General features: G+C 43.6%; 1 protein-coding gene across 5 annotated transcripts in view; it reads left to right on the top strand.

Moving 5' to 3' along the window:
• DRC1 (dynein regulatory complex subunit 1) overlaps nucleotides 1–26,324 on the top strand; it is a 54,443-nt gene that overhangs the window by 21,547 nt on the left and 6,572 nt on the right. Inside the window, exons 4-13 of one of the 5 annotated variants that reach the window (XM_055251542.2) lie at nucleotides 514–697; nucleotides 5,511–5,648; nucleotides 6,667–6,753; nucleotides 7,753–7,875; nucleotides 16,198–16,325; nucleotides 20,042–20,176; nucleotides 20,536–20,768; nucleotides 24,524–24,636; nucleotides 25,454–25,555; nucleotides 25,829–25,918. In XM_055251542.2, the coding sequence (XP_055107517.2) occupies nucleotides 514–697; nucleotides 5,511–5,648; nucleotides 6,667–6,753; nucleotides 7,753–7,875; nucleotides 16,198–16,325; nucleotides 20,042–20,176; nucleotides 20,536–20,768; nucleotides 24,524–24,636; nucleotides 25,454–25,555; nucleotides 25,829–25,918 (1,333 nt within the window). Of the gene's footprint in view, nucleotides 1–513; nucleotides 698–5,510; nucleotides 5,649–6,666; nucleotides 6,754–7,752; nucleotides 7,876–16,185; nucleotides 16,326–20,041; nucleotides 20,177–20,535; nucleotides 20,769–24,523; nucleotides 24,637–25,453; nucleotides 25,556–25,828; nucleotides 25,919–26,324 lie in introns of all 5 variants that reach the window. The other 4 variants (XM_055251541.2, XM_063623918.1, XM_055251544.2 and 1 more) reach the window with 4 other exon arrangements.

Below are 26,324 nucleotides of genomic sequence, written 5' to 3'. Positions count from 1 at the left end.
GCATCATCTTATTTCATCATGACAACAGCCAGTCACCTGAAGGTAGATACTTTTCATCCACGCCATTTTACAGAAGAGAAAAGTGAGGCTTGAAGAGGTTATACAGCTTGTCTAAAAGGTTGACAGTCAGTTAGGAGCCAAGTCAGGACTTGAACATAAGTTCTGTGACTCCAGAGACCCAGTGTTTAACTGTTGTGTGTTATCATCTTACTCAGAAGCAAGTGACCAATTGATCTTGGTGTGTGTGTGTGCGCGTGTGTATGTGTGTGTGTGTGTAGCCTTAATGTTGATCTGTTTTTGCTATGTGTCATTTTCTTTACTTGGCCTAAGTTACTTACAGTCAAGAATTAAACGAAAAGATTTCTCAGCATTGAGTTTGATTTTGGGCGGGTGTGTTTGGGCAGTGCCCAGTACCTGGGTCTTATATTCTAGAGATTCTAGAGAACATACCTGCTCTATTGGAAGGCAGCATCTGGAGCTGGGCTGGCATGGCTGGCATGTTTGTATTTGCAGGATTGAGAAGCTGGAGAATGAAGCTAAGATCAGCCAGGACAAATTCGATGAAATCACCTCAAAGTGGGAAGAGGGCAAGCAGAAGAGAATTCCCCAAGAGCTGTGGGAAATGCTCAATACACAACAGCTGCACTGTGCCGGACTCTTAGAAGATAAGAACAAACTCATCAGCGAGTTACAGCAGGCAAGAGGCCCGGGCCCTCCAGCCCAGCCACCGGGGATCTGCCTGGGATTTAGCTGGTTATTGGTTTGCTTTTCCTGAATGGAAAAATGTAGAAACCTTTTACTTCATTATTTAGAATGCTGTACAACTCATGTTATAAACTTTTTTCTATGACAGTAAGAAACACATAACATTAGATTTGCCATCATAACCATTTTAAAGTGTATAGTTCACGGGCCGGATGAGGTGGTTCAAGCCTATAATCCCAGCATTTTGGGAGGCCACGGCAGGCGGATCACTTGAGGTCAGGAGTTTGAGACCAGCCTGGCCAACATGGTGAAACCCCATCTCTACTAAAAATATAAAAATTAGCCAGGCATGGTGGCACATGCCTGTAATCTCAGCTACTCAGGAGGCTGAGACAGGAGGGTCACCTTAACATGGGAGATAAAGGTTGCAGTGAGCCGAGATCATGCCACTGCACGCCAGCCTGGGTGACAGAGCGAGTGAGACTCTGTCTCAAAACAAAAACCAAAAAATTGTATAGTTCAGTCATGTTAAGTATACAGCATTCAGATGCAACAGATCTCTAAGAACTTTTTCATCTTGCAACATGGAAACTCTATGCCCCTTAGACACCAATTCCCTCTTCCCCTTCCCCCTAGACCTTGGTAATCACCTTTCTACTTACTCTTTCTGTGCTTTTGACTACTCTATTAGATACTTCCTATGAGCGAAATCATACAGCATTTGTCCTTTTGTGACTAGCATATTTGGCTTAGTATAGATGGACTTTGTTGTAGCACTTGACAGGACTGCCTTCCTTTTTAAGGCTGTGTAGTATTTCATTGCATATATATACCACATCTTATTTTATACATTCTCCTGTGAACGGACATTTGGGTTGGATTTCACATTTTGGCTATTGTGAGTAATGCTGCTATGAACATGGGTATACATGTATCTCTTTGAGATCCTTCTTTGAATTATTTGGATGTACACTTAAAAGTAGGATGGCTGGGTCATATGGTAATTCTATTTTTAATTTTCTTAGGAAACTCCATACTGTTTTTTATAATGACTGCACCATTTTACATTCCCACCAACAGTACACAAGGGTTCTAACTTCTCTGTATTCTCACCAACACTTACATCCTGTTTTTTTGATAGCTTCCGTGTTGATGGTGTGAGGCGATATCTCATTATGGTTTGGATTTGCATTTCCGTAATGATTAAAGATGTTGCGCATCTTTTCATGTATTTATTGGCCATTTGTATATCATCTTTGGAGAAATGTCTACTTAAATTCTTTGCTTATTTTTAAATTGGGTTGTTTTTGAGTTATAGTATTTCTTTATGTATTTCGGACATTAACCCCTTATCAGATATATGATTTTCAATTATGATTTCCTATTCCGTATATTGCCTTCTTATTCTTGATTTTTCTTTGATGTGCAAACATTTTTGAGTTTGGTGCAGCCCCATTTGTCTATTTTTGATTTTGTTGCCTGGGCTTTTGGTATGATATCCAAGAAATTATTGCCAAATCCAATGTGCAGAAAGCTTGTCCCCTATATTTTCTTCTAGGAGTTTAATAGTTTTAGGTCTTTAATCAATTTTGAGTTATTTTTGTATATGGTATAAGGTAAGGGCCCAAATTCATTCTTTTGCCTGTGAATATCCAGCTTTCTTGATATCATTTGTTGAAGAGACTATCCTTTCTCCACTGTATAGTCTTGTCAAAAGTCATTTGACCATAGATGCAGGGGTTTATGTATCACTAATTTATCATTTTGACCCTTGTCAAAAGCTATTTGGTCATATAGGGGTTTATTTCTGGGCTCTCTAGTTCGCTTGGTCTATATATCTATTTTTATGTCAGTACAACACTCTTTAATTACTATTGCTCTTTGTAGTTTTTTTTTTTTTTTTTGAGACGGAGTCTTGCTCTGTCACCCAGGCTGGAGTGCAGTGGTGTGATCTCGGCTCACTGCAACCTCCGTTTCTAGGGTTCAAGCAATTCTTCTGCCTCAGCCTCCTGAGAAGCTGAGACTACAGGCGTGTGCCACCATGCCTGGCTAATTTTTGCATTTTTAGTAGAGATGGAGTTTCACAATGTTGGCCAGGCTAGTCTCGAACTCCTGACCTCAGGTGACCCACCTACCTCAGCCTCCCAAAATGCTGGGATTACAGATACGAGCCACTGCACCCAGCCTGTAGTATGTTTTGAAATCAGGGAATGTGGGGCCTCCAACTTTGTTCTTTTTCAAGACTATTTTGGCAATTTGGAGTCCCTTGAGATTCTGAATTTTACACATTTTAGGATGGTTTTCCTATTTCCACAAAAAATGATATTGGGATTTTGATAAGGACTGCATTGAATCTATAGATCACTTTGTATAGTATAGACATTTTAACAATATTGAGTCTCCAATTCTTAAGCACAGGATATCTTCCATTTGTTTGTATCTTCTTTGATTTCTTTTAGTAATGTTTTACAGTTTTCAGTGTACAAGGCTTTTGCCTACTTGGTTAAGTTTATTCCTAAGTATTTCATTCTTTTTGGTGCTATAGTAAATGGATTATTTTCTTAATTTCCATTTTGGATTGGTCATTATTTGCATATAAGAATGCAACTGATTTAAATTTTTTTTAACATTTAATTTAATTTTTTTGAGACAGAGTCTCACTCTGTCACCCAGGCTGGAGTGCAGTAGACTGATCTTGGCTCACTACAACCTCCACCTCCTGGGCTCAAGTGATCCTCCTGCCTCAGCCTCCCAAGTAGCTGGGATTACAGCGTGCATCACCATGCCCAGCTAATTTTTGTGTTTTTAGTAGAGATGGGGTTTCACCACATTGCCAAGGCTGGTCTCGAACTGCTGACCTCAAATTACCCACCCACCCCCACCTTCCAAAGTGTTGGGATTACAGTTGTGAGCCACCGCACTTGAGCTTTTTTTTAAAATTTAAAATTAAAAAATTTTATGGATAGGTGTATATATTTATGGGGTATGTAAGATATTTTGATACAGCTATACAATGTGTGATAATCCCATTGGGGTAAATGGAGTATCCATCACTTCAAGCGTGTATCATTTCTTTGTGTTACAAACATTCCAGTTATACTCTTTTAGTTATTTTAAAATGTACAATAAATCTAGCTGACCTTAGTCACCCTGTTATGCTGTCAAATACTAGATCTTATTCATTCTAACTGTATTTTTGTACCTATTAACCATCCCCATTCCTCCCCGACCCCCCACACTACCCTTCTCGGTCTCTGGTAACTGTCATTCTACTTTCTATCTCCACGAGTTCAATTGTTTTAATTTTTAGCTCCCACAAATGAGTGAGAACATGCAAAATTTGAATTTTTGTGCCTGGCTTATTTCATTTAACATAATGCCTTTCAATTCCATCCACATTGTTGCAAATGACAGGATCTCATTCTCTTTTAAGGCTGAATAGTACTCCATTGTGTATATGTACCACATTTGCTTTATCCATTCATCTGCCGATGGACACTTAGGTTGATTCCAATTCTTGGCTATTGTGAATAGTGTGATTTTTGAATTTTGATTTTGTGTCCTGCAACTTTGCTGAATTTAAGTTCTAACAGGTTATTGTGTATGTGAAATCTTTAGTTTTTCTGCATATAAGATCATGTCATCTGTGAGCAAAGATAATTTTAACTCTTCCAATTCTGATGTCTTTTCAAGTGATAAACTTTTAACTAGAAGTAAAAGCTTTGTCATAATTGTAGAATTATTAGCTATCTAATAGAAATATAGTCATGCATCACTCAATGATGGGGCTATATTCTGAGAAACGCATTGTTAGGTGATTTCATTGTTCTGAGAACATCATAACATGTGCTTACACAAACCTAGATGGTATAAACTACTACACACTTAGGGTATATGATATAACTTATTGCTTCTATGCTACAAACCTGTCCAGAATGTTACTATACTGAATACCGTAAGCAATTGTAACACAGTGCTAAGTATTTGTGTATCTAAACAGAAAAGTCACAGTATAAATACTGTATTATAATCCTACGGGGCCACTGTCATATATGTGGTCCATCATTGACTGAAATGTTGTTGTGCAGCACGTGACTGTAGTATTTTTACAGCAAATGCTGTTCCGGAGTTTAGTCCTTAGTTAAGGAAAGCAACTTAGTCTGCAGTAGATACGTTCCCATGTTGGAACCTGGACATTAATTGCTCAGCTGGGACACTCTAGGCTTTCTGGGAGCTTGCAGGGAGATTTGCAGCAGGTGATAACATTGAGGGGTTTGGTCCTGGGGGCTTGTTAAGAGCTTTGCGCTGAGCAGAGCCCATTCCATTCCATCTACTGTGCTTTATCTCAGGCTTTCTAAGACTCTTCTGAAGCCACTTTCTCTTTGAACAGTTTATTATTATTATTATTATTGAGACAGGATCTTGCTCCATCTTCCAGGCTGGCGTGCAGTGGTGCAATCATGGCTCACTGTAGCCTCAACCTTCTGGGCTCAAGTGATCCTCCCACCTCAGCCTCCCAAGTAGCTGGGACCACAGGCGTGCACCACCACGTCTGGCTAACTTTTGTATTTTTTTGTAGAGACAGAGTTTTGCCATACTACCCGGGCTGGTCTCCTGAGCTGAAGCACCTGCCTCAGCCTCCCAAAGTGCTGGGATTACAGGTGTGAGCCACTGTGCCCAGCCCTCTTTTTACAGTTTCATGTCCTAGCGTTGACAGATTCTGGTGAGAGGGGTCTAGAGAGACTGCTTGGCACCTCCTGCTCCTGACACAGTTTGTGGCCTGCCTTTTACATGCCCTTTTCTAGGAGTTAAAAACAAAGGATGACCAGTATGTGAAGGATTTGAAGAAACAGTCAGATGATATCTGCCTGCTTCTGGAGCGGATGGAAGAACAGGTGAAGAATGTGATGAAAACCTTTCGTGAGGAGCTGTGTAACATTGAGGTAACAGGGTGTGAAAAGACCTGTTTTCTGCTTTTGGGGGGCCCCTGAGAGGAGGTCTAGGTCTGTCCTAATGATCTAAGGAGGGCCCTAGATGACTTTTCTGTCCTCTGATTTCTGTTTCTGCTCTCAGGTTTTATTAATTTATTTACTCATTTATTCATTTGACAAGTACATTTCAAGTGTCTATTATGCTGGGCACTGTTTCAGGGTCCTGGGGATGCAGCTATGAACAAAACAAAGTTCCTGGTGGAGCCTGTATTCTAGTAGGAGGCAGCTAGACAATAAACAAGTTACTAAATATATTATCTCACAGGTGGTAATAAGTGTTTTGAAAGAAAATAAGATGAGCAAGAGGTTGGGGAATAAAAAAGGGGGATTAGCACTCCATAAGCATAAAGCCTATGTGAGGCATTTATTTATTTCTTTATGGCAATTGGGGCGGACAGTGGCGAAGGGGAGTGCTGCATAGGATTCAGGAATCAGTATTTCGAATTTGAATGAAATGTTCAAGATTGATATTGAGATTTAGCCCTTTCCAAGATGGAAAAGAGCCAAGAGGGTGGAGGCCTCTCTCTCTGTCTGGGTTGTTGGAGACTCATTTCTGCATTCCCAATCCTACGCCTTGTGAGCTTCATGCTGCCTTTGCTTCATGGGAACCCCAACCATGGCAACACATCAACGGTAGTCACAGTTGAATTACACACCAGGGCCTGCTGTGTGACTGCCAACAGGGGCACTGGCCTTCCTCCAGTTCCCTGCCTCTGATATTGACTAAGCCACGGGACTGTTGGCACGTCTCCTCTCTGCATTTGGAGCATCGTCTTCATAACGCTAATTTCCATGCAGCTCCTTCCATAGCCATTTGATCTCATGAAACTTGGCAAGTCTGCATTTGGATTTGACTTTTTCTATGTGGTCGGTGGTATGGCACTTATACAGTTACCTAAAAGTTCTTTAACACTGGTAGGACCTGCCCAATCAAAACAGATGCAAGAGTATTTTTCCTTCTTGGTCGTAGAAAGCATTTGAGGTGGAACGCCAAGAGCTACTGGCCAGTAATAAGAAGAAATGGGAGCGAGCCCTTCAGGCTCATAATGCCAAAGAGGTAAAGGGTGGAGGCTGTCAAGGGTGATCCGTGGGGTCTGGGTGATTTTTATTGTGACTGAATTTGCTAACTAGCCTTTTTCTATCTTTTTTTTTTTTTTTGAGATGGAATCTTCTGTCACCAGGTTGGAATGCTGTGGCACAATCTCGGCTCACTTCAACCTCCGACTGCTTGGTTCAAGTGATTCTCCTGCCTCAGCCTCCCAAATAGCTGGGATTACAGGCACACACCACTGTGCTAATTTTTGTATTTTTAGTAGAGATGGGGTTTCACCATGTTGACCAGGATGGTCTCGATCTCCTGACCTCGTGATGCCGCTCGTCTCGGCCTTTCAAAGTGCTGGGATTATAGGCGTGAGCCTCCACGCCCGGCCGCCTTTTTGTATCTTGAGTAGAATTGCTATGGCTGAATGCTACTGCGTTCATTACTGCATTTCCTAGCTAATCAGTGTGGCCTTGCAGATGGGGATTGTCTCTTTGGTGGTGGTGAGTACCACCCAGGCAGCTTGCTGTGTTTTCCACGGTCCCGTCACTTTCCCCTTTGTTTACTGGTTATCTCACCCAGCTGTGAATATTCATGGCCTAAGGTGTTTTAAGACACATTTTTAAAGGGTGTTGGATTATCACTTTATTTCAGAGTTGTAAAGAACAAATAAGTGACTTAACCAAGATCCAATAGACTTTTTAGAAATATAAACATCTGATTTCAGGGTCTGTGCATAATTTCTTTTCTTTTTTCAAATATTTAGACTTCAAGGAGATGAGCTTAATTTCATAATGGAGCATTCCTGTTAGAGTTTCTGGAGTAATGACCCCATTAGGCAATACAAGCCAAGTCCTAAAAGCCTTGGGTATTCAGGACTTCTGAAAGCCACCAGACTCCCTGTGGAGCCATGAAACTTCCAAACTCTCCCCTGTGTCATGCTGGGCAGGCCATCCGAAGGACTGAGGTGAGTCAAGGATGGTCCCTAACTTTTCCCTTGTCTTCCTGTGCCTTTAGCTGGAGTATCTTATCAACCGCATGAAGAAAGTAGAGGACTATGAGAAGCAGCTGAACAGGCAGAGGAACAGGGATTGCGAAGAATACAACATGATCAAGATCAAGCTGGAGCAGGATGTGCAGGTGCAACAGCTCATCCTCACTAGGGTGCCTGGGTGGTGGAGCAGGTGGTGAACACCTGTGAATGTTTCATATTTAGCAACTACCTGTGATATTCTAGAGGTAGTCCCTTCAGCACGTATTTATTAATCATCTGCCTTCTTTTAAATGTTCATATCTGAAGGAGCTCATGTGCAGGAGGGATGCTTTCTTTAAGAAACCAGCGGAGGTGGGCTGAGCATGGTGGCTTACACTTGTAATCCCAGCACTTTGGGAGGCCGAGGCATGAGGATCGCTTGAGCCCTGGAGTTCGAGACCAGCCTGGGCAACATAGTGAAACTCTGTCTCGGCAAAAAAATAAAAAGAAATTAGCTGAGCCTGGTAGCACACACCTGTAGTCCCAGCTACTCAGGAGGCTGAGGTCGGAGGGTCACTTGAACCCAGGAGTTTAGTGATCATACCACTGCACTCCAGCCTGAGCAGCAGAGCAAGACTTTGTCAGAAACAAAGAGAGAAAGGGAGAGAGAAAATAAGAGAGAAAAAGAAAGAAAGAAAGAAAAGAAAGAAAGGAAAAAAGGAAGGAAGAAAGGAAAAAGAAAAGAAAAGGAAAGAAAGAAAGAAAGAGAAAGAAAGAAAAACTGCCAAGATGCTCCAGAGGTTTGGAAGCCATTTTCTCCTGGCAAAGGAAAAATGTCACTAGGGCAATTTGGCTGTGTCAGAGAGCCAAAGCTAGGACAGCTACTGGCAATAACGGCAGCCATCAAGTGAGTCTCTCCCATATTCCAGGCACTTAATGAGTGGTATCTCTAATCCTCATCAGCAACAGCATTTTATACATCAGAAATCTGAAGCTTAGAGACAAAGCTATATATCTAGTACACGATAAACCCTGGATTCAAATCCAATTCTGTCTGGCTCAAAAGCCTATATTCTTCCCCTTATTTCAAACAGCCCCTTGACTGATGGTTGGAAATTTCAGTGAGGCAAATTCTGACTATCAGAAATAAGCTTCTAAGAGTTAGAACTGTCCAATATTCAGAAGGGCGTTCCACAAAACAAAGATTGCTTTATCTCAAAATATGCAACGGCTGAATGACTGTGTCTGTCTTTGGTGTTGAAGAAGGATTCCGGCAGTAGTGGGAGGTTATTTCTGGTTTCTAAAGTTTTTTCCAAGCCTAGGATTCTGTTTCAATACCAGCTAAAAAATGTATCTCTAATTACATGTAGATGTAATGTAATTGCATCTTAATATTCAAGTATGGTCTATTCATTTCAGTCTCTATGTAGAAAAAGGTGTTAGATGAAAGCTTTTCCATGAAGCTTTTGTTAGAGTTTCAGTTCTTTTCCTGTTACTTGATATCATGAAGTTAAAAACCCCATTGGGTTACAAACATATTTACCAGTCTTGAGAATGTTCCCAGGTCCTTTCCCAGGTCACAGAAATGAGAGTTACTGACAGAACACTACAAATCTGTAATACAATAGCACTATTTCTGTAGGCTGAACTAGTGATATGATTTTACTGAAAATGGCTATTGTTAAGCTTTCTGAATTTATCTTGGTTCTGTGATAATTTATGTGACAAAACTACATACTGTTGGCCTCAGTGAGATATATGGAATTTCATGTTCTTAATCCAATGTCCAAATATTTGAGTGAAGCAAAAAATTCTAGGACATGGGGAGATCCTGGGGTGGGTGTAGGAGGTAGGGTAAGGTCGGAGAAGTGGTGGGCAGGGAGGCAGGGAGCCTGGGAGACCTGGTACCACTGGCTGTCCCTGTCCAGGTTGACTGATGGTGGCATGTGTGCAGATGGAGACATTTCAGGCAGAAAGGGGGCACAGTGCCTTTGCATCACAGTTCTTTCCTGTGTCAGATGGAAACCGAGGCTACCTGTACCACTTTCAACACTGTAACAGCGGGGAAAAAAATCATCCAATCAGGGACTACCCATGTGGCAACATGTGGAATGTTTTAGTAGGTTGAACTTTATCATAGTGACTCTTAAGTGTACTTTCACTAGACATTCAAGCCAAATGGCATTGATTTTTCTTAAGAAGATATAACATGCAGCTCAACGTCAAATTTGCTCTTCCCAACTAATGCATAGCACTCTATCAGTTCTAAAATATGGAACTAAAATTCTTGCAAACCACAAAAATGGGAAGGATCCAGTACACATAGATTTAGATGATGGGTAAAGTACAAGAAGTAAAAAAAATGTCTTACCATTCAAGTGCTTACTGCCAGTAAAGGTCATGTTATGAATAACAGAGCAAAGAGAAGCCTGTAAACATTGTGTACTTACGGGGAAACTCCCTACCCCTGCCCACCACCCTAAAAGAAAACTGCTAGAAACATTTAATTCTTGATGCAAGAAGCAAATGTTTTTATCTGTAGGCCTTATACACTCATTTAGGATTGTTAAGATGTTCAGCTTAAATTTAGGGGCTGTTACCTTTAATACCAGAATATTAATGCCCCCAAATTAAATATGTTATTTATTTACACTATATTAATTTACATTGTGCAAAGCACAGAGATAAGCAAAGTACAGCCCCTGCCCTCAAGGAACTTATAATCTATTAAGTAAGAAAGCAAGCTACGGCTGGGCACGGTGGCTCGTGCCTGTAATCCCAGCACTTTGGGAGGCCGAAGCAGGAGGATCATGAGGTCGGGAGATCAAGGTCATCCTGGTTAACATGGTGAAACTCCGCCTCTATTAAAAATACAAAAAATTAGCTGGGTGTGGTGGCGGGCGCCTGTAGTCCCAGCTACTCAGTAGGCTGAGGCAGGAGAATGGTGTGAACCCGGGAGGCGGAGCTTTCAGTGAGCCGAGATTTCACCACTGCACTCCAGCCTGGGCGACAGAGCGAGACTCCGTCTCAAAAAAAAAAAAAAAAAAAAAAAAAGAAAGCAAGCTACACAAACAGTGTCAAAGAGAAAGAGATGGGGCAGAAAGGGGGAGCAAGAGTGTGACATTGCCAGTCTTAGGGTTCCAACATGGGATCCTGCGGACCCAGCTTAGGGTCGAGATTCTGGTAAATAGGCCCAGTGGGGCCTCTGGAGTCAGCAGAGAAGGCCAGAGGGAAAGGCTGTTTTAAATTTCCATCCTGCTGGCACATTGGTGGCAGCGTCTTTCCCTGAGCCCATGGGCAAGAGATGACACCCAAAAGCAGCTGTGGAGAAGCTTGTGCTGCTCCAGGAAAAAGGAGGGAAGGTGTTATCAACACTTATGCTACCTTTACCATAGAAGGACTTTTGTGGCAGGTTAGCTTGTAATCTTTCTCGATGACTCATAAAACACAAACACTATGTTTTGCCATTAGTCTTGGGAACATGAACTGCAACTTTGCAAAAATATCTTTGGATAATTGAATAATAAGCACAGACATTTAACAAAATCAATTACAGGTATTTTTAACTTTTATTTTAGGTTCAGGGTACATGTGCAGGTTTGTTATATGGGTAAACTGCACGTCACAGGGGTTTGCTGTACAGATTATTTCATTACCCGGGTAATAAGCATAGTACTCAATACGTAGTTTTTTGATCCTCTCCCTGCTCCCAACCTCCACCCTCAAGTAGGCCCCAGTGTCTACTGTTCCCCTCTTTGTGTCCATGTGTTCTCATTGGTCCCACTTATAGTGAGAACATGTGGTATTTGGTTTTCTGTTCCTATGTTAGTTTGCTTAGGATAATAGCCTCCAGCTCCAATTATGTTGCTGCAAAGGACATATTCTCGTTCTTTTTTTTTTTTAAACCTTTATGTCAAACCGTATGATCTTGTTCTTTTTTATGGCTGCATAATATTCCATGGTGTATATGTACCACATTTTAAAAAGCCAGTCTACCGTTGATGGGCATCTAGGTTGATTCCATGTCTTTGCTATTGTGAATAGGCTGGAAGGAACATATGCATGCATATGTCTTTGTGGTAGAACCATTTATACTCCTTTGGGTATATATCCAATAATGGGATGCTGGGTCAAATGGTAGCTTTGTTTTAAGTTCTTTGAGGAATTGCCACACTGCTTTCTACAATGCCTGAACTAATTTACATTCCCTCCAGCATTGTATAAGCATTCCCTTTTCTCTGCAACCTCACCAGCATCTCCTGGTTTTTGTTTTTTTTTTTTACTTTTTAATAATAGCCATTCTGACAGGTGTGAGATGGTATCTCCTTGTGGTTTTGATTTGCATTTCTCTAATGATGAGTAATGTTGAGCATTTTGTCATATGCTTGTTGGCTACATGTATGCCTTCTTTTGAAAAGTGGTGTTCATGTTCTTTGCCCACCCACTCCCCCCCTTTCTTTTTTGGAGACAGGGTCTTCCTCTGTTGCTCAGACTGTAGTGCAGTGGCATGATCTCGGCTCACTGCAGCCTCGACTTCCCAGCAGGCTCAAGCAAACCTCCCACCTCAGTCTCCCGAATAGCTGGGACTACAGGCACATGCCACCATGCCTGGCTAAATTAAAATTTTTTTTGTAGAGATGGGTTCTCACTTTGTTGCCCAGGCTGGTCTTAAATTCCTGGCCTCAAGCAATCCTCCCTCCTTGGTCTCCCAAAGTGCTAGAATTACAAGCATGAGCCACCATGCCCAGCCATCCATATACATATTATTATGTAATAACCTGCCTTTAAGAATGAAATTCACATGAGCGTGCATGTGATAGAGCTTGCATTTATAGTTCACATGCTCTTGTTGTACTGTAAATATAAAAACAATCCTATGGCCAAATAAGTCTGGGAAATGCTGTCTTAGGGATAGGGGATTATTGCAAGGCCACGAGAAGAAGGAGGGCTCCCTGGAAATCATCTGAGCAGACATTCAGGCACTCTGGGTCTCAGGGCCCCCGCATGGGTCAGTTCCCAGGAAGATGGAACAGCCATTCATTGTCATCCCAAATGGAGAGCAGTTCCGAAGACCCACCTTCTCTGTGAGTGCTCATACGTTCTCAGATGGTTACATCCCATGTGGAGCTTTTCTATTGGACTTTTGTGCCAAGCTACCTCATAGACCAATGGCTTCCCTTATGTTCAGTCCACATGTGTTTGGTTTGTGTTCTGATTCCTGACTCACTCACGATGACCAAGGCTGGTAACATTTGAAGTGGCAGAGCTGGTTTCATTTGAGGAATGGAGGCATAAATCATTGCAACTTTGCAAGAAGAGCTGCTGAGAATCCCTTTCCCGGGAGACACTCAGGGCTGTCCCTAGAAGGGGACAGGGCCCAAAGCAACTCAGCCTGGGACCACCCAGATAACTGCCATTGAAATGAGGCTGTGCTGTTGGCATCATCCATAGGTGCTTTGGGATACTGTTCAAGTCAGACATATCAGAATTAAATTGTAAACAGGCTCAGAAACAGTCCTTTGTAGTTGTAGTTGAAGCTTCTGGCAGCTCCCTGCCCTGCCCCAAGTTCCCTCCCCAAGGGCCAGGCCTGCACTTGGAGCTGCAAGGTCTGCCCAGCACGACGCTCCGTGCTGACAGGATGGGGTGAGGTGGGCACTTGCACCCATGGCCAGTGGGAGCATAAACCATAGGTTCCTCTTTGGAAAGCAATTTATTGAGAACTTTTGACTTAGTCATTTCACTTCTACGAATCTACCATAAGGAAATAAATTACCCCAAGGGTTATATGTATAATTTGTCCCAGCATTATTTTATAATAGAGAAAATTATTAAAAGTATATATAACTATATACACACACACACACACGACTGTAGGGAAATGGTAAATTGTTATGACATGGTAAACATATTAAATATCTCATATATGATAAAACGGCATAGTATATAAAAGTATTCTAGCCTCTAATCCCAGCACTTTGGGAAGTTGAGGCGGGCGGATTACCTGAGGTCGGGAGTTTGAGACCAGCCTGGCCAACATGGTGAAATCCCATCTCTACTAAAAATACAAAAATTAGCTGTGCATGGTGGTGGCACACGCCTGTAATCCCAGCTATTTGGGAGGCTGAGGCAGGAGAATCATTTGAACCCAGGAAGTGGAGGTTGCAGTGAGCCAAGATCATGCCACTGCACTCCAGCCTGGGCGAGTGAGACTCTGTCTCAAAAAAAAAAAAAAAAAAAAAAAAGGATTCTGTACCATTAAAATGATGTTAATAAAACTTTACTAACATGGAAAATTGTTGTAATATTGAAGGAGGAAAGTAGGATATAAAATTGTAGACACAGTTTGATTCCAACTATGTAAAGGACACTGGAGGGAAACATGCCACAACATCAACAGAAGTTGCCTTTGGGGGTGGAATTATGGGTAGCCTTGCAGCTTCTTTCTCCTATGTCTTCTTTTTCATTTGCTGTACTTTCCAAATTTTCTACAATGAGCAAATATTGCTTTTGCACTCAGGAAAAGTTTTTACAAAGAAAAATGTATAACTAGAAAAAGTAAATAAAAAATAAGTAGAGAAATTGAGAGGTAGGATTAGTTATGATCTCGGGGACTCATATGGTTCTTCATTTACCTTCTGTTAAAAGATATTACAGGCTTCTGTTCTGAAGGAGGCATTCAAATACTCATCTCATAATGGAGATGAAAAAATCTCTGCCATGGTGATGTAGAATATCCTTGACTAATTCCCCCTGTGACAATGTGGGTGGGGATCGCCGGACTCCACAGCAAACATGGAAATGATGTGCTTCCCGACCCAGTGAAGCATCACCTCCTAGCCAGGAGCCCTCCTCGAGTATGACCCAGAGCAGGCTGTGATAGCCACTTGGAATCACTTCCTCTGTCGATTCCTGGGCCACGGTCTGTGGTCTAGCAGAAGGAGACGGGACGGAGGCTGGAGACAGCAGGCACATGGCAGTTTTATTGAGTTTCTGATTCCACTTGATTGCCTTCCCCATTCCTACATTTCACTCGGGAGGGGCAGGTGCATGCCAGCCTCCAGCCTTGCCTCTCTCTGATCTTTTTTTCACAACCTGTCAGGGTGATCTTTCTACAGTGACTGGACCAACCATTTTCCTTCTCTGCTTGACATTTTCAGTGGCCCTCCATTGACTTCAGGATAATGCTTTAAATTCCTAGCTTGGGAAGGCTCTGCTGCTCTGTCAGTCTCATTTCTGACCATTCCTTGCCTTGTGCCTCACATCCTAAACTTCTTGTGGTTTTCCCAAAGCACCCACCCCCCTTGCCTCATATATGCTATTTCCTCTCTCTAGAGCGCTCTCCCTTCAGGTGTCACCTGTGTAACTCCAGCACATTCTCTAGGTCTCAGCTAGACACGCCGTCTTCCAGGGATGCCTTCCCTGGTCTCTCAAGACCAAGGACAGTGCTCCTCTCATTGGTCCCATAACGGTCTGGGCTTCCCTCTATCTTGCTTCTTATCACTAGTGTTTGTTTATCTGCCTCTGTTCTAGACAGGTCAGAACTATGTCTTTCTCACTAGTGTTTTCCGAACGGCACCTCGAAAAGTATCTGACATAGATTAGGCACACAATAAATATTTGCTGAATGAGTGAATACAGCTAATGGAAATCCAAAAAGTAAGGATGACTGTGTCTGTCCTCCTTTTAAATGAGCCTGGGTTGCTAAACACTAACACTTCCACCCTGGAAAGTCAAAGTGGGGGAAATTTCAAGTTTTTGTGGCCATATTTATTTCTATGGTGTTTTTAGAGTGGCTACTCATATCTCTAAAGGGTCTGGCGGAAGTTAGCAGAGTTAGTTGGACTTGAAAGCTGTGTGATCTCTCTTAGGCTTTAGGTACACAGATTTTAGCTTATAGTTCATTGACTTGTATTTTATCTGGTTGGCCTTTAACTTGACTCTCATGATAAATTTTCTAAAAATGCAGGCTGAGGCACTTGTCCCTAAGGTTCCTCTGACATGTCTTGAACAATTTATCAGAGGCCCACAAGCTAGGGCCAGCTAGTATGTGAATATATATATATATATATATATATATATACACACACACATATATGTATATTTGTATTTCAGAGCATACCTTCATTTGCATACAATTTTAGATATAATTCACAGAGCAGATAAGTTTATAAATGTAGGAAAGTTTCTTTTTATATTACTTCCAGTATAAATTTCTACTAATACTTTTACCTCTTTATTCTTTATGAATATAGGTACAAAGATGAATACATCTGAATATGGATATGCGTAGCTAGGTAAATAAACAGACATAAACAGGATTATATAAGTATGTCTATGTAAATATTTACCTATACAAAGCATGTTCCCCAAAAGACATTTTAAATACTCTAGTGTATATAATACTAAGGATGCAGGTGTAGAGTTACTGTGTGTGTGTGTGTGTGTGTGTGGATATATATTTGGTTTTTTAACTTTAGTTTCTTGAGCAGCAGCTTCAGCAGAGGAAAGCAATTTATCAGCTAAACCAAGAGAAATTAGAGTACAACTTGCAGGTGCTGAAGAAGAGAGATGAAGAAAGCACAATGATTAAATCCCAGCAGAAGAGGAAGATCAATCGGTAAGCTAGCATGCAGAGCGTCTTTCTTCTGGGCCTTCTGTGCTGAGAATAGGGATGGATATGTACTTTTTTCTACTGAAGGTGTAGAAACCATTAAAAATATAACCAACACTTATTAAAATAGTTTTTTGGAAAAGTTAATACATTCAAGTGGTTCCCCTTCTCTCCCCAAGAAAAGAGTACATAGCAAAAGATCTTCCATCCCCATTCATCTTGTTCCTCTTTCCTACCTCTGTAACCATTATTTGTTTGTCTCTTCCAGAATTTCATTAGGCATATACAAGCCCACACAAATATTCTCATCCCCCATCTGCTTTTACACAAATGATGGCAGTCTGTACACACTCCTCTATATCTTGAAGACCTTTCCATCCCAGTTCATAGAGAGCTTTCACAGTTTCTTAAGCTGCTTACTACCCACTGCATAGATGCACTGTGATTTATTTGACCAGTCTCTAATGATGGACATGTAGATTGCTTCCAACCTTTTCCTCTTGCAAATAATACCAACCTAAGTACTCATGACATGTGCCAGTTTGCTTTTGTGGAGATACCGTGGCTCATTGAAAGGTACCTATTGCTTGAAATTTCTCGTACATCCTTCCCTTCTTCCTCATCTCCTTACTCCTATCCTTCCTGCCTTTCTTCCTTTAAGAATTGCATTCTAAGTTTCAGACCATTGTCCTAGGCTCTGAGGACCAGAGTGAAATAAGACTTCTTGCTTGTGGAAGGAGACAAGATTGGGGATTTCCCTCCAAACACCAAATAGCCTATTATTATTTAGGAATTCTTCCACTCGTAGGTTGGTAATACATACATTTTGGACACATGTTGAATGTATAGAGGAACATCAGTTGACCTTTTGGTAGTTACTTATCACAGAAAATGATACTGAATAAATGGGATGGCATCTTAAGTGTGATTATCTGAGAAACAAGAATAGTCAGGGGACAATACTTATGAAAAATTCCCACTATATATGCACCGTACTAGATAGCGGAACATCCAAGAAAGGCACACATCAATACAGTGAGGAGGCACCTGGGAAAGCTTCCCAAAGAAGTGAAATACTGGAGGGGGTGGGGACATGAATTGGCAAAAGACAGTTAAGAGGAGACTCCAGGTGGACAGTGCTGGCAGCTGGGAATGGCTGGTCTGAAGGCAAGGAGGTAGGATTCAGAAAGTCACACAGTGGGTTAAGAGAATGGGTAAGGTGGGAGGCGGGAGGAGGTGCTTGAGGCAGAGCTTGGGTTTGATGGGTGTGGCTGAGAGATGAGTGGAATCTTCCCTCTTATTTCAAACTCAGACAGCTTTCCCTCAGCCTGAAAAACCCTTCAACGGACGCTGCTGTTTCTAAGCACCATCTTTTCGTCTCTTGCTTTCATTGCCATTTTCCTTTCCTGCTCACCACTACCCAACATTTCATAATTTGACATATCTGTTTGTGCTGCTCTAACAGACTACCTGAGACTGGATAATTGACAAAGACAAAGACAAAAGTTTATTTCTCACAGTTCTGGAGTCTGGGAAGGCCAAGATCAAGGCTGTCAGGTTCAGTTTCTAGTGAGGGCTGCATCTTTCAGAGGGGAGGGACACTGTGTCCTCACACAACAGAAGAGCGGGGGAGCAAGCTGGCCTAAGGCTTTGGGAGGCCTCTTTTGTAAGGGCCTTAATCCCATAATCCTATTCATGATGGAGGAGCCCTTATGGCCTCATTACCTCTTAAAGGTCCCGCCTCTTAATATCATCACATTGACAAAACTGAGTTTTGGAGGAGTTACATTCAAGCCGTAGCAACCTATGACCCCAGGATTGGACAAAAACTTCCCACAGTAGGATACCAATGATGCCCTTCTAGCCAAGTGCAGTGGCTTCTCCTCAGGCCTCATCCTATTATGATTGGATACTGGATTTTCTTCTTTGGTTTAGATGACCCTAAAATATTTGCTCTTCTTTCTTAATGTATTTGTTTCCTGTGGTGGTTCTGCTTTTCCTTGCTTGATATGTCTTGAGTATCTAGATAAGACAATCTAGAAAACCCAGGCCTTACCATTGCTTTTAATTTTTATTTCATCTGCCACATACCTCAGTCTCATGGTTTTGAATATCCCCTTTTTGTTGATGTCTACCAACTTCATATCTCCAATCCTGAGCTCACCTTTCATTTACCCAGAACTGCCAACGTAACAGTTCAGCTTGGAGAGGCCCTGTCATTTCCAGGGCACAGTTTCTGAAACCAGACTTGCCTCTGCTCCCTGTTTCCAGTTCTCCAGCCTCACTCCCCTGCATCTCTAGCTTCCAGGCACTAAGGACTCTGGACTTTTTGTTGAGCCTCCTCTTGCAGCCATTCTTCCCTGTTCACTTCCTCGCCTGCTATCTTGCCCACACCTTCAGTATGCACCTGGAGTTTGTTTTGTTAGCTTCTGTAATTAGATGACACATAAGAACTCCTTTACTGCATGACATTGGAAAAAAACACTTTGGAATGACTACTTATTTTTACATCTGTGCTTGGAAAGCCTCCTTGAATGCTGTAGTTAAGAAAATGGGTTAGCTGTTTCTTTCTATCAGAGACTAAGGTAACTACTTTTTTGTGTTTTCCTGATGATGAAAATATGAATGATGAGTGTTTGCATTAGAGAGACATTTTGATCATTTCAGAATAATGCTTAGGAGAGGGAAAATTTTATTTTTAGAATTTCTGAACTTAAAATATGTTGGCCTTCAACTTCTCTGTTACTGTGTGAATGGGGCACTGATAAGAGACACCTCTGTAGTAGTTTGAAGTCTGAAGTATGGGCCTGGGCCTAAAAATTGTGCCTGCCATGCATATTTTATGGGCCAAGTTTCCATGCACAGAGCTCCTGTTAGCAGTGAGATGGTGAGCTGTGCCATGCCTGGATTCACAGTGCTATCGGACAGGTTTTAACTGCCTCTTGCTGTTCTGGAAATTTTGGACCATCCCCTCCCCTGCAAGCCTGGGTAAGTTAGATGCCTCACCTCTGGGCTCCCCTGGCACCCTGCATAAAACTCTCCTATAGCACTTTCCACGCTGTACTGTAATTAACGTTTGTCTTTGTTTTTGACTAGACTGATAGTACCTTGTATTGAAACGTATCTTTGTATTCATCTTTGTTTTTCAACATATCCTTGTGCAAAAGTGGCATTTCATGTTTGTTTAATGAATACGTGAACGAGTGACTAAATGAATGAATGAATGAGTTACTGGACCTGTTAATGGTATCAGCTCTTTGAGGCTGGAAGATTTATGTATCATAGGCTTTTGTGATATGCATTTTTTTCTTTAAAGTTTCCTTGCTTCATGATTGAATTAAACATCCAAGTCAAGACAATGAAATAGATGAGATAGATTATTTAAATATGTGAGGCTGGCCCTAGGTATGGGTGTGGGCATTCTGACAAATGATGTGTTGTGAAGTAGGTTCTGTCCACAGTCTTGAGTAGGAGGCTGCCTCTTGGTGGGAATGGGCTCTGGATTGTTTTCAGTGCGTTTCTTTTTGGACTGTCCCATGACCTCCTGTTGCCTTCCTTTTGTTGATCAAAATGGGATCTGTGTTTCGGAATATATGGGAGGGTTTTCTGCTCTTCCACAGATCTGCTCCGGGGTTTGTTGTAGAGCTGAATCAGGTGGATGAGAGGAACATACGTCATACCTTCTATTCAGCTGCAGACTAACTTTTTTTTCCTTCAACCAGCCTGCATGGTATACTTAACAATCTGAGATCAAAATATGCCAAGCAAATAAAGCAGTTTCAGGAGGAGAACCAGTCTCTAACCTCGGACTACAAACGTCTTGTGATGCAATTCAAGGAGCTACAGAAAGCCATGAGGTATCTTAAGGACTTGGTCCTAAGGTACTCATCCTAGCATAGAGGTGACGGGGATGGAGTTTGTACAGGCTGTGATTTCGTTGGACTTGATGTCACCAGCTATTTTGGGGCTGGACCAGGCACTAGTTAACCTTTTGTGGTGTGTTCCCTTGGCCCTTCACTTGCGTGTCACCTGCCTTTTCTTGAGATGTGTTGGGATGGCTTCCAGTTTATCGCAAGTGGGAATCAGCTGCCCAGGGATGGGGCCAGGCCCAGGAATTAGCACAGCTCCTTTTCATATTCCTGCCCTGCTGCTAATTGAGGGGACCTTGGCCAGGTCCTGGGGCCAGCTGGCCATGCTCTGTGACTCTCCTTCACAGGCATTCTGCTCTTATTGATGATAAGAAGTTTCGGGAGGTTTGGCTGGTGAATGAAGAGGAGGCGAAGGACCTAATAGCCAGAGCCTTTGATGTGGACAGGATCATCCACACCCATCATCTGGGGCTTCCCTGGGCAGCACCTGATTTCTGGTTCCTGAAGAATGTCGGGCCTATTTCTCAGCAGCCCCAGAAGTCTGCCACACAGATAGTAGAAGAAATGCTTATGCGCACAGGTGACTAGAACATTGTCATAGAGCCTTAGAGCTGGAGGAGCCCCCTGAGAACATCGGGTCAAGCCATTCATGTTAGAGATAGTCTAGGGAGGAGGGGGAAGAGTATGATTACTGGTATAGCTTTTAAGTCTCTGATTTATAGCCCTGCTGTCTCCCCTGTATTATAAACTGGCAGTTAGGTCTAGAAGCTTGATCACATACAGGTCCAATTTATTTTTGCTAAGTACACTATTGTGTAGTACCTCCATCGGGATAAACTAATGTTAAATTGTCTCTCTTTTTGTGATATTAGCAACCATTGCTAATCATTGTTTAAGATCCATTAACTGTATTAGGGATTGCAAAATGGTGATATGTTAAATTCTATTCTTGTGTCTTTATTTAACAGAATACTTCTTAAAAGAAAATCTTCCCTTCATCAGCAATTTGCTACCCTGAGATAGTCTGTATATGAAAAGCAGGATAGATGCTTATTTTTTCTCTGTTTACCAGTTTTCAGAATAATGGGTTGGGCCTCTAGCACCTTCCAAAGGTATCAACGAGTTTTTTAAAAATACTATGAATGCACGAGTTTAAACAAATTTGATGTATTTTAGTTTACTAAAGTAATTATCCTTATTGAGGCTCAAATTGTTCCATCTTTGACTAGTGGAAATCTTCATATTGGCTTCTGGGTCCTTTTGACTCAGCCCTAGTAGTTATTTATTTATTTATTTATTTATTTATTTTTGAGACAGAGTCTCGCTCTGTTGCCAGGCTGGATTGCAGTGGCGCGATCTCGGCTTACTGCAACCTCCGCCTCCTGGGTTCAAGCAATTCCTCTGCCTCAGCCTCCCGAGTAGCTGGGACTACAGGTGCACACTGCCACACCCGGCTAATTCTGTGTATTTTTAGTAGAGACGGGGTTTCACCATATTGGCCAGGACGGTCTCCATCTCCTGACCTCGTGATCCCCCCACCTCAGCCTCCGAAAATGCTGGGATTACAAGTGTGAGCCACTGCGCTTGGCCAGCCCTAGTAGTTTTTTTTTTTTAATAGCGTCCTGGCTTTCCAGAATGACCAGGTGTTCAAGGCACACATTATACTTTTCCTGCCTCAAGTCTGGAATCAGCCATTTCTCCAAGGATAACCTGGTCCTTTTAAATAGGGAATTTTTAAAAATTTTATTTTATTTTATTTTTTAGATGGTCTCACTCTGTTACCCAGGCTGGAGTGCAGTGGTGGGATCTCGGCTCACTGCAACCTCTGCCTACCAGGCTTCAGCAATCCTGCCACCTCTGCCTCTTGAGTAGCTGGGACCAAAGACTCATGCCACCATGCCCAGCTAATTTTTGTATTTTTTTGTAGAGACAGGGATTTGCCATGTTGCCCAGGCTGGTCTCAAACTCCTGGGCTCAAGTGATTCCTTCCCAGAGTGCTGGGATTACAGGCGTGCGTCACCATGCCTGCCCAGGGAACGGTATTTGGAAACCACGCTGTGGGTGCTGGGTGCTTATTGTTTGGGATTGGCCATTGTTTCTAGGCCTTTTCAGTGGACAGAGCTGAGAGTATAGAATTTCTTTTTTTTGGTAATAAAATAAATCATGAGTTCATCCTAATACCTCCTCATCAACAGGATGCCAGGATTTTTATTTAACAGTATCAAAGTGTGTCCCTTTTCTTCCAACTTGAAAATCTTAGTGCTCAGTGACTTCAAAATAATGAATCACATGCCTTCCCCACAGCACTACAGAACCGTCTCAGAGGAAAATATCAGCCCTGCCACCAACAAATGATTACTAAAGACAGTTTACACTGTTTTATGGTTCCTTTTATTCTTAAAATGTGTCCCTTCAGGGATGTACGACAGATTGCTATATTTTAAAGTCACGTGGGGCCAGGCGCAATGGCTCACCCCTGTAATCCCAGCACTTTGGGAGGCCAAGGCGGGCGGATCACCTGAGGTCAGGAATTCGAGACCAGCCTGGCCAACATGGCGAAACCCTGTCTCTACTAAAAATACAAAAAATTAGCTGGTCATGGCACACGCCTGTAATCCCAGCTACTCGGGAGGCTGAGGCAGGAGAATCACTTGAATCTGGGAGGTGGAGGTTGTAGTGAGCCAAGATTGCACCACTGCACTCCAGGCTGAGCAACGGGGTGAGCCTCTTTCTCCAAAAAATAAAAAATTTAAAAAATTAAAAAAAAAATAAAAATAGGCCGGGCACAGTGGCTCACGCCTGTAATCCCAGCAATTTGGGAGGCCGAGATGGGCGGATCATGAGGTCAGGAGTTCGAGACCAGCCTGACCAACATGGTGAAACCCTGTCTCTACTAAAAATACAAAAATTAGCCGGGCATGGTGGTGCGCGGCTGTAATTCCAGCTACTCAGGAGGCTGAGGCAGGAGAATTGCTTGAACCCGGGAGGTGGAGGTTGCAGTGAGCCGAGATTACAGCACTGCACTGCAGCCTGGGTGACAGAGCAAGACTCTGTCTCAATAAATAAACAAATAAATAAAAATAAATGCACTTGGAATAGTTTCTGTGTGGTTATATTACCAGCTTGATACACATATAGGTATTTTTGTTTCATTTTACTTTTGATTATTAGGGATTGGTTTTTTACAATTTAATTATGTTTTTTGTTTGTTTTGTTTTTGTTTTTTTGAGACAGACTCTCACTCTGTTGCCCAGGCCGGAGTGCAGTGGTGCAATCTTGGCTCACTGCAACCTCCGCCTCCTGGGTTCAAGCGATTCTCCTGCCTCAGCCTCCTGAGTAGCTGGGATTACAGGTGCGTGCCGCCATGCCCAGCTAATTTTTGTATTTTTAGTAGAGACGGGGTTTTGCCATGTTGGCCAGGCTGGTCTTGAACTCCTGACCTCAAGTGATCCACCTGCCTCAGCCTCCCAAAGTGCTGGGATTACAGGCGTGAGCCAGTGCGCCTGGCCTAAAAATTTAATTTTAATTAAGAAAATTTTTGGCTCTTGCTGTCAGCTATCAGTTCTTGCTGTTAATATTTCGCTGGGCCGGGTGCCGTGGCTCATGCCTATAATCTCAGCACTTTGGGAGGCCGAGGCAGGCAGATCACTTGAGCTCAGGAGTTCGAGACCAGCCTGGCCAATGTGGCGAAACCCCATCTCTATGAAAAACACAGCAATTAGCCAGGTGTCGCAGCGGGTGTCTGTAATCCCAGCTACTTGGGAGGCTGAGGGAGGACAATCACTTGAACCCAGGAGGCAGAGGTTGCAGTGAGCCGAGATCACACCACTGCACTCCAGCCTGGGTGACAGAGTGAGACTTCATCTCAAAAAAAAAAAAAAAAAATTAACTGTGAATGTGCAAAGCCACCTGCCCCTGCTTTGAGTTGGCTGCTTCTATCTAATCTGTTGCAGGTTTAGAAACCATATAGTCACTTGCTAGATCATCTCTGAAATAAGAATAAATGGGCTCACACTCTCCCTCCCACTTCCTGGTTCATGGCTGGATTTTGAGTATCATGTTTCCAGGTAGACGCAATTTGGAAAAGTAGGGCATTACAGCCTGGCTGGGAATGGCCGAGTTCACCAGGTGGTCTCTGATTCCGACCCCCTAGCCCGCCTTCCCCCCACGTAATAGGCTTTTTTCATCATAAAGAGACTGTGAGAATGCCTCACAGAGGCTTTTTAAGAGGTACATTTTCTCAAGGAAAGCCATCTGACTGTTTCTCAGAGTCAACTAGCTCCAGAAATTATCGTCTTTTTCTTTCTCTCTCTCCTCCCGATGACCCACCTGCAGAAGAGGAGGAGGCAGAAGAGGCCACCTCGGAACCAGAGTCCTACCTGGACCTGCCGAAGCAAATTTCTGAAAAAACTACCAAGAGGATCCTGATGCTCCTGTGTGACGAGTCGGTGAGGCCAGGCGGGGGCCGCAGCAGAGGGACTCATGGGGGTGTGCAGCTTCTGAGGCCTCTGCTGGGCCAGTGCTAGCCTGGAGTCAGGAGTGGGCCAGTCCTCCCCTGGCCAAGCCCAGGGTTGGGCCCTGAGGAGCAGAGTCAGGGTGGCCCCTGGACTTCAGGGCCGGTTCATAGAGGCCTTGCCTCCAAGCTGGCCCAGCTGGAAAATGGGTCTAACCTTGGTTGGCCAGCATGGCATAGTTTAGGCCAGCTGGGGGGCTCCTGCCAGCTTAAAATGATGCTGCTTCTGAGACAGAAGTTGCACCAGCTCACCTCCATGAACCAACTTGCTAAGTGATGTGGCCACACTGACATGGCCCTTCTCAGGGGCTCGTTTTGGGGGTTACTCTGGGTATGTTAGGATTTGGATGTCTGCATTACATGTTAGCAAACATGATTAGACTTAGAATAAAAGCTGCATTGAGCTGGTTCAGCTGGAGGTTGGGTTGTGGTCAAACATGGGCAGTGTTGGTTTGGATCTTACGGTTCCGAAGTGGGTGTTCTTTTGGGATAGTGAAGGCAGTTGCCTTTGGCTGGCTCCTGCCACTGAGGGCAGCTGCTGCTGAAGGGGTCAGGTGGCAGGTTCTGCCCTCTGAACCTGCAGCTGGACGCAGAGGCCACCTCCCCATGGAGCCCTCCTCCAGGCATCCCAGCTCAGAGTGGGCACCGCATCTGCTCAGCCGCCCTCTCCCCTCCACTGCCTGTGTGCTGTGTTTTGGTTTGGGATGCCCACTGCCCTCCATGCCTCCCTGTCCTGCTGCTGTGTTCTGTAGATATTTGGGGACAAGACTATGGGTGAAGCAGGAGCCTGTGACTGGGTCAGCTTTGGACTGTGGTGGGGGCCTCAGGAGTTTGCCCAGTGGCTTGTGGGTGAGGTGGGTTGGTGCCCTTCTGGGTAGGAAAAGCTAAGTCTGTGGTGAGGATGGGCTTTGTCCCTGGCCTTGCTTGTCCCTGGCCTTGCTCCCTGGGGAGGGGGGTGTTCATGGGCACCCCAAGAAGGCTTTGCTGGGGCCCACTGCTGGCTCCCATCCCTGGGCGTCTGCTCCGTGGCATGGTCCCTGGAGTGTTACACAGGGGACAGCTGCAGACCCTGGTACTCGCTCCTGAAACCTGTCCCCGACAGGAGATGCCTTCTTCCTTCTCCCCAGGGGTTCCTCATAGAGAGCAAGCTGCTGAGCCTTCTCCTGCCCCTGGAGCAGAATGAATGCTATCTGCTGAGGCTGGATGCCATCTTCTCCGTGAGTCCAACGGGGCTGGGAGGACACGGGCGGGGCTGCACCCCGCCATGTTCTCAGATGGCCCTGCCATTGCCTCAACCCTGGCAGTGGATGAGGGTCTACCGGGGCTTCCCCTGCTCCCTGTCACATCCTTCCCTTAACCTGCCCTCCACGCAACACATTGGTCTCAGACTCACTGCAGTGTCTCCCACCCCTGCCCCTTCCTCTACTAGCATCTTCCTCTCAGGTTGTAGGTTCTCCCTGACACCCCCAAACTCAAATCTGTTGCAGCCCCGCTTGGCATCTTCACAGTCATGGGATCCGTATGGAGCAGTACCTGGCTCTATGAGCATTGTTTCTGTGTGTTCTGATGTGTGTGTCCCCAAGTTCACAGTCGCTTCCCAGCGTTGGATGAATGCCCTCCACA

This window comes from Symphalangus syndactylus, chromosome 18 (genome assembly GCF_028878055.3).
Source record: "Symphalangus syndactylus isolate Jambi chromosome 18, NHGRI_mSymSyn1-v2.1_pri, whole genome shotgun sequence".
NCBI lineage: Eukaryota > Metazoa > Chordata > Mammalia > Primates > Hylobatidae > Symphalangus > Symphalangus syndactylus.
Note: the sequence above shows the minus strand (reverse complement) of the source record. Positions and strands in the feature narration are given on the sequence as shown.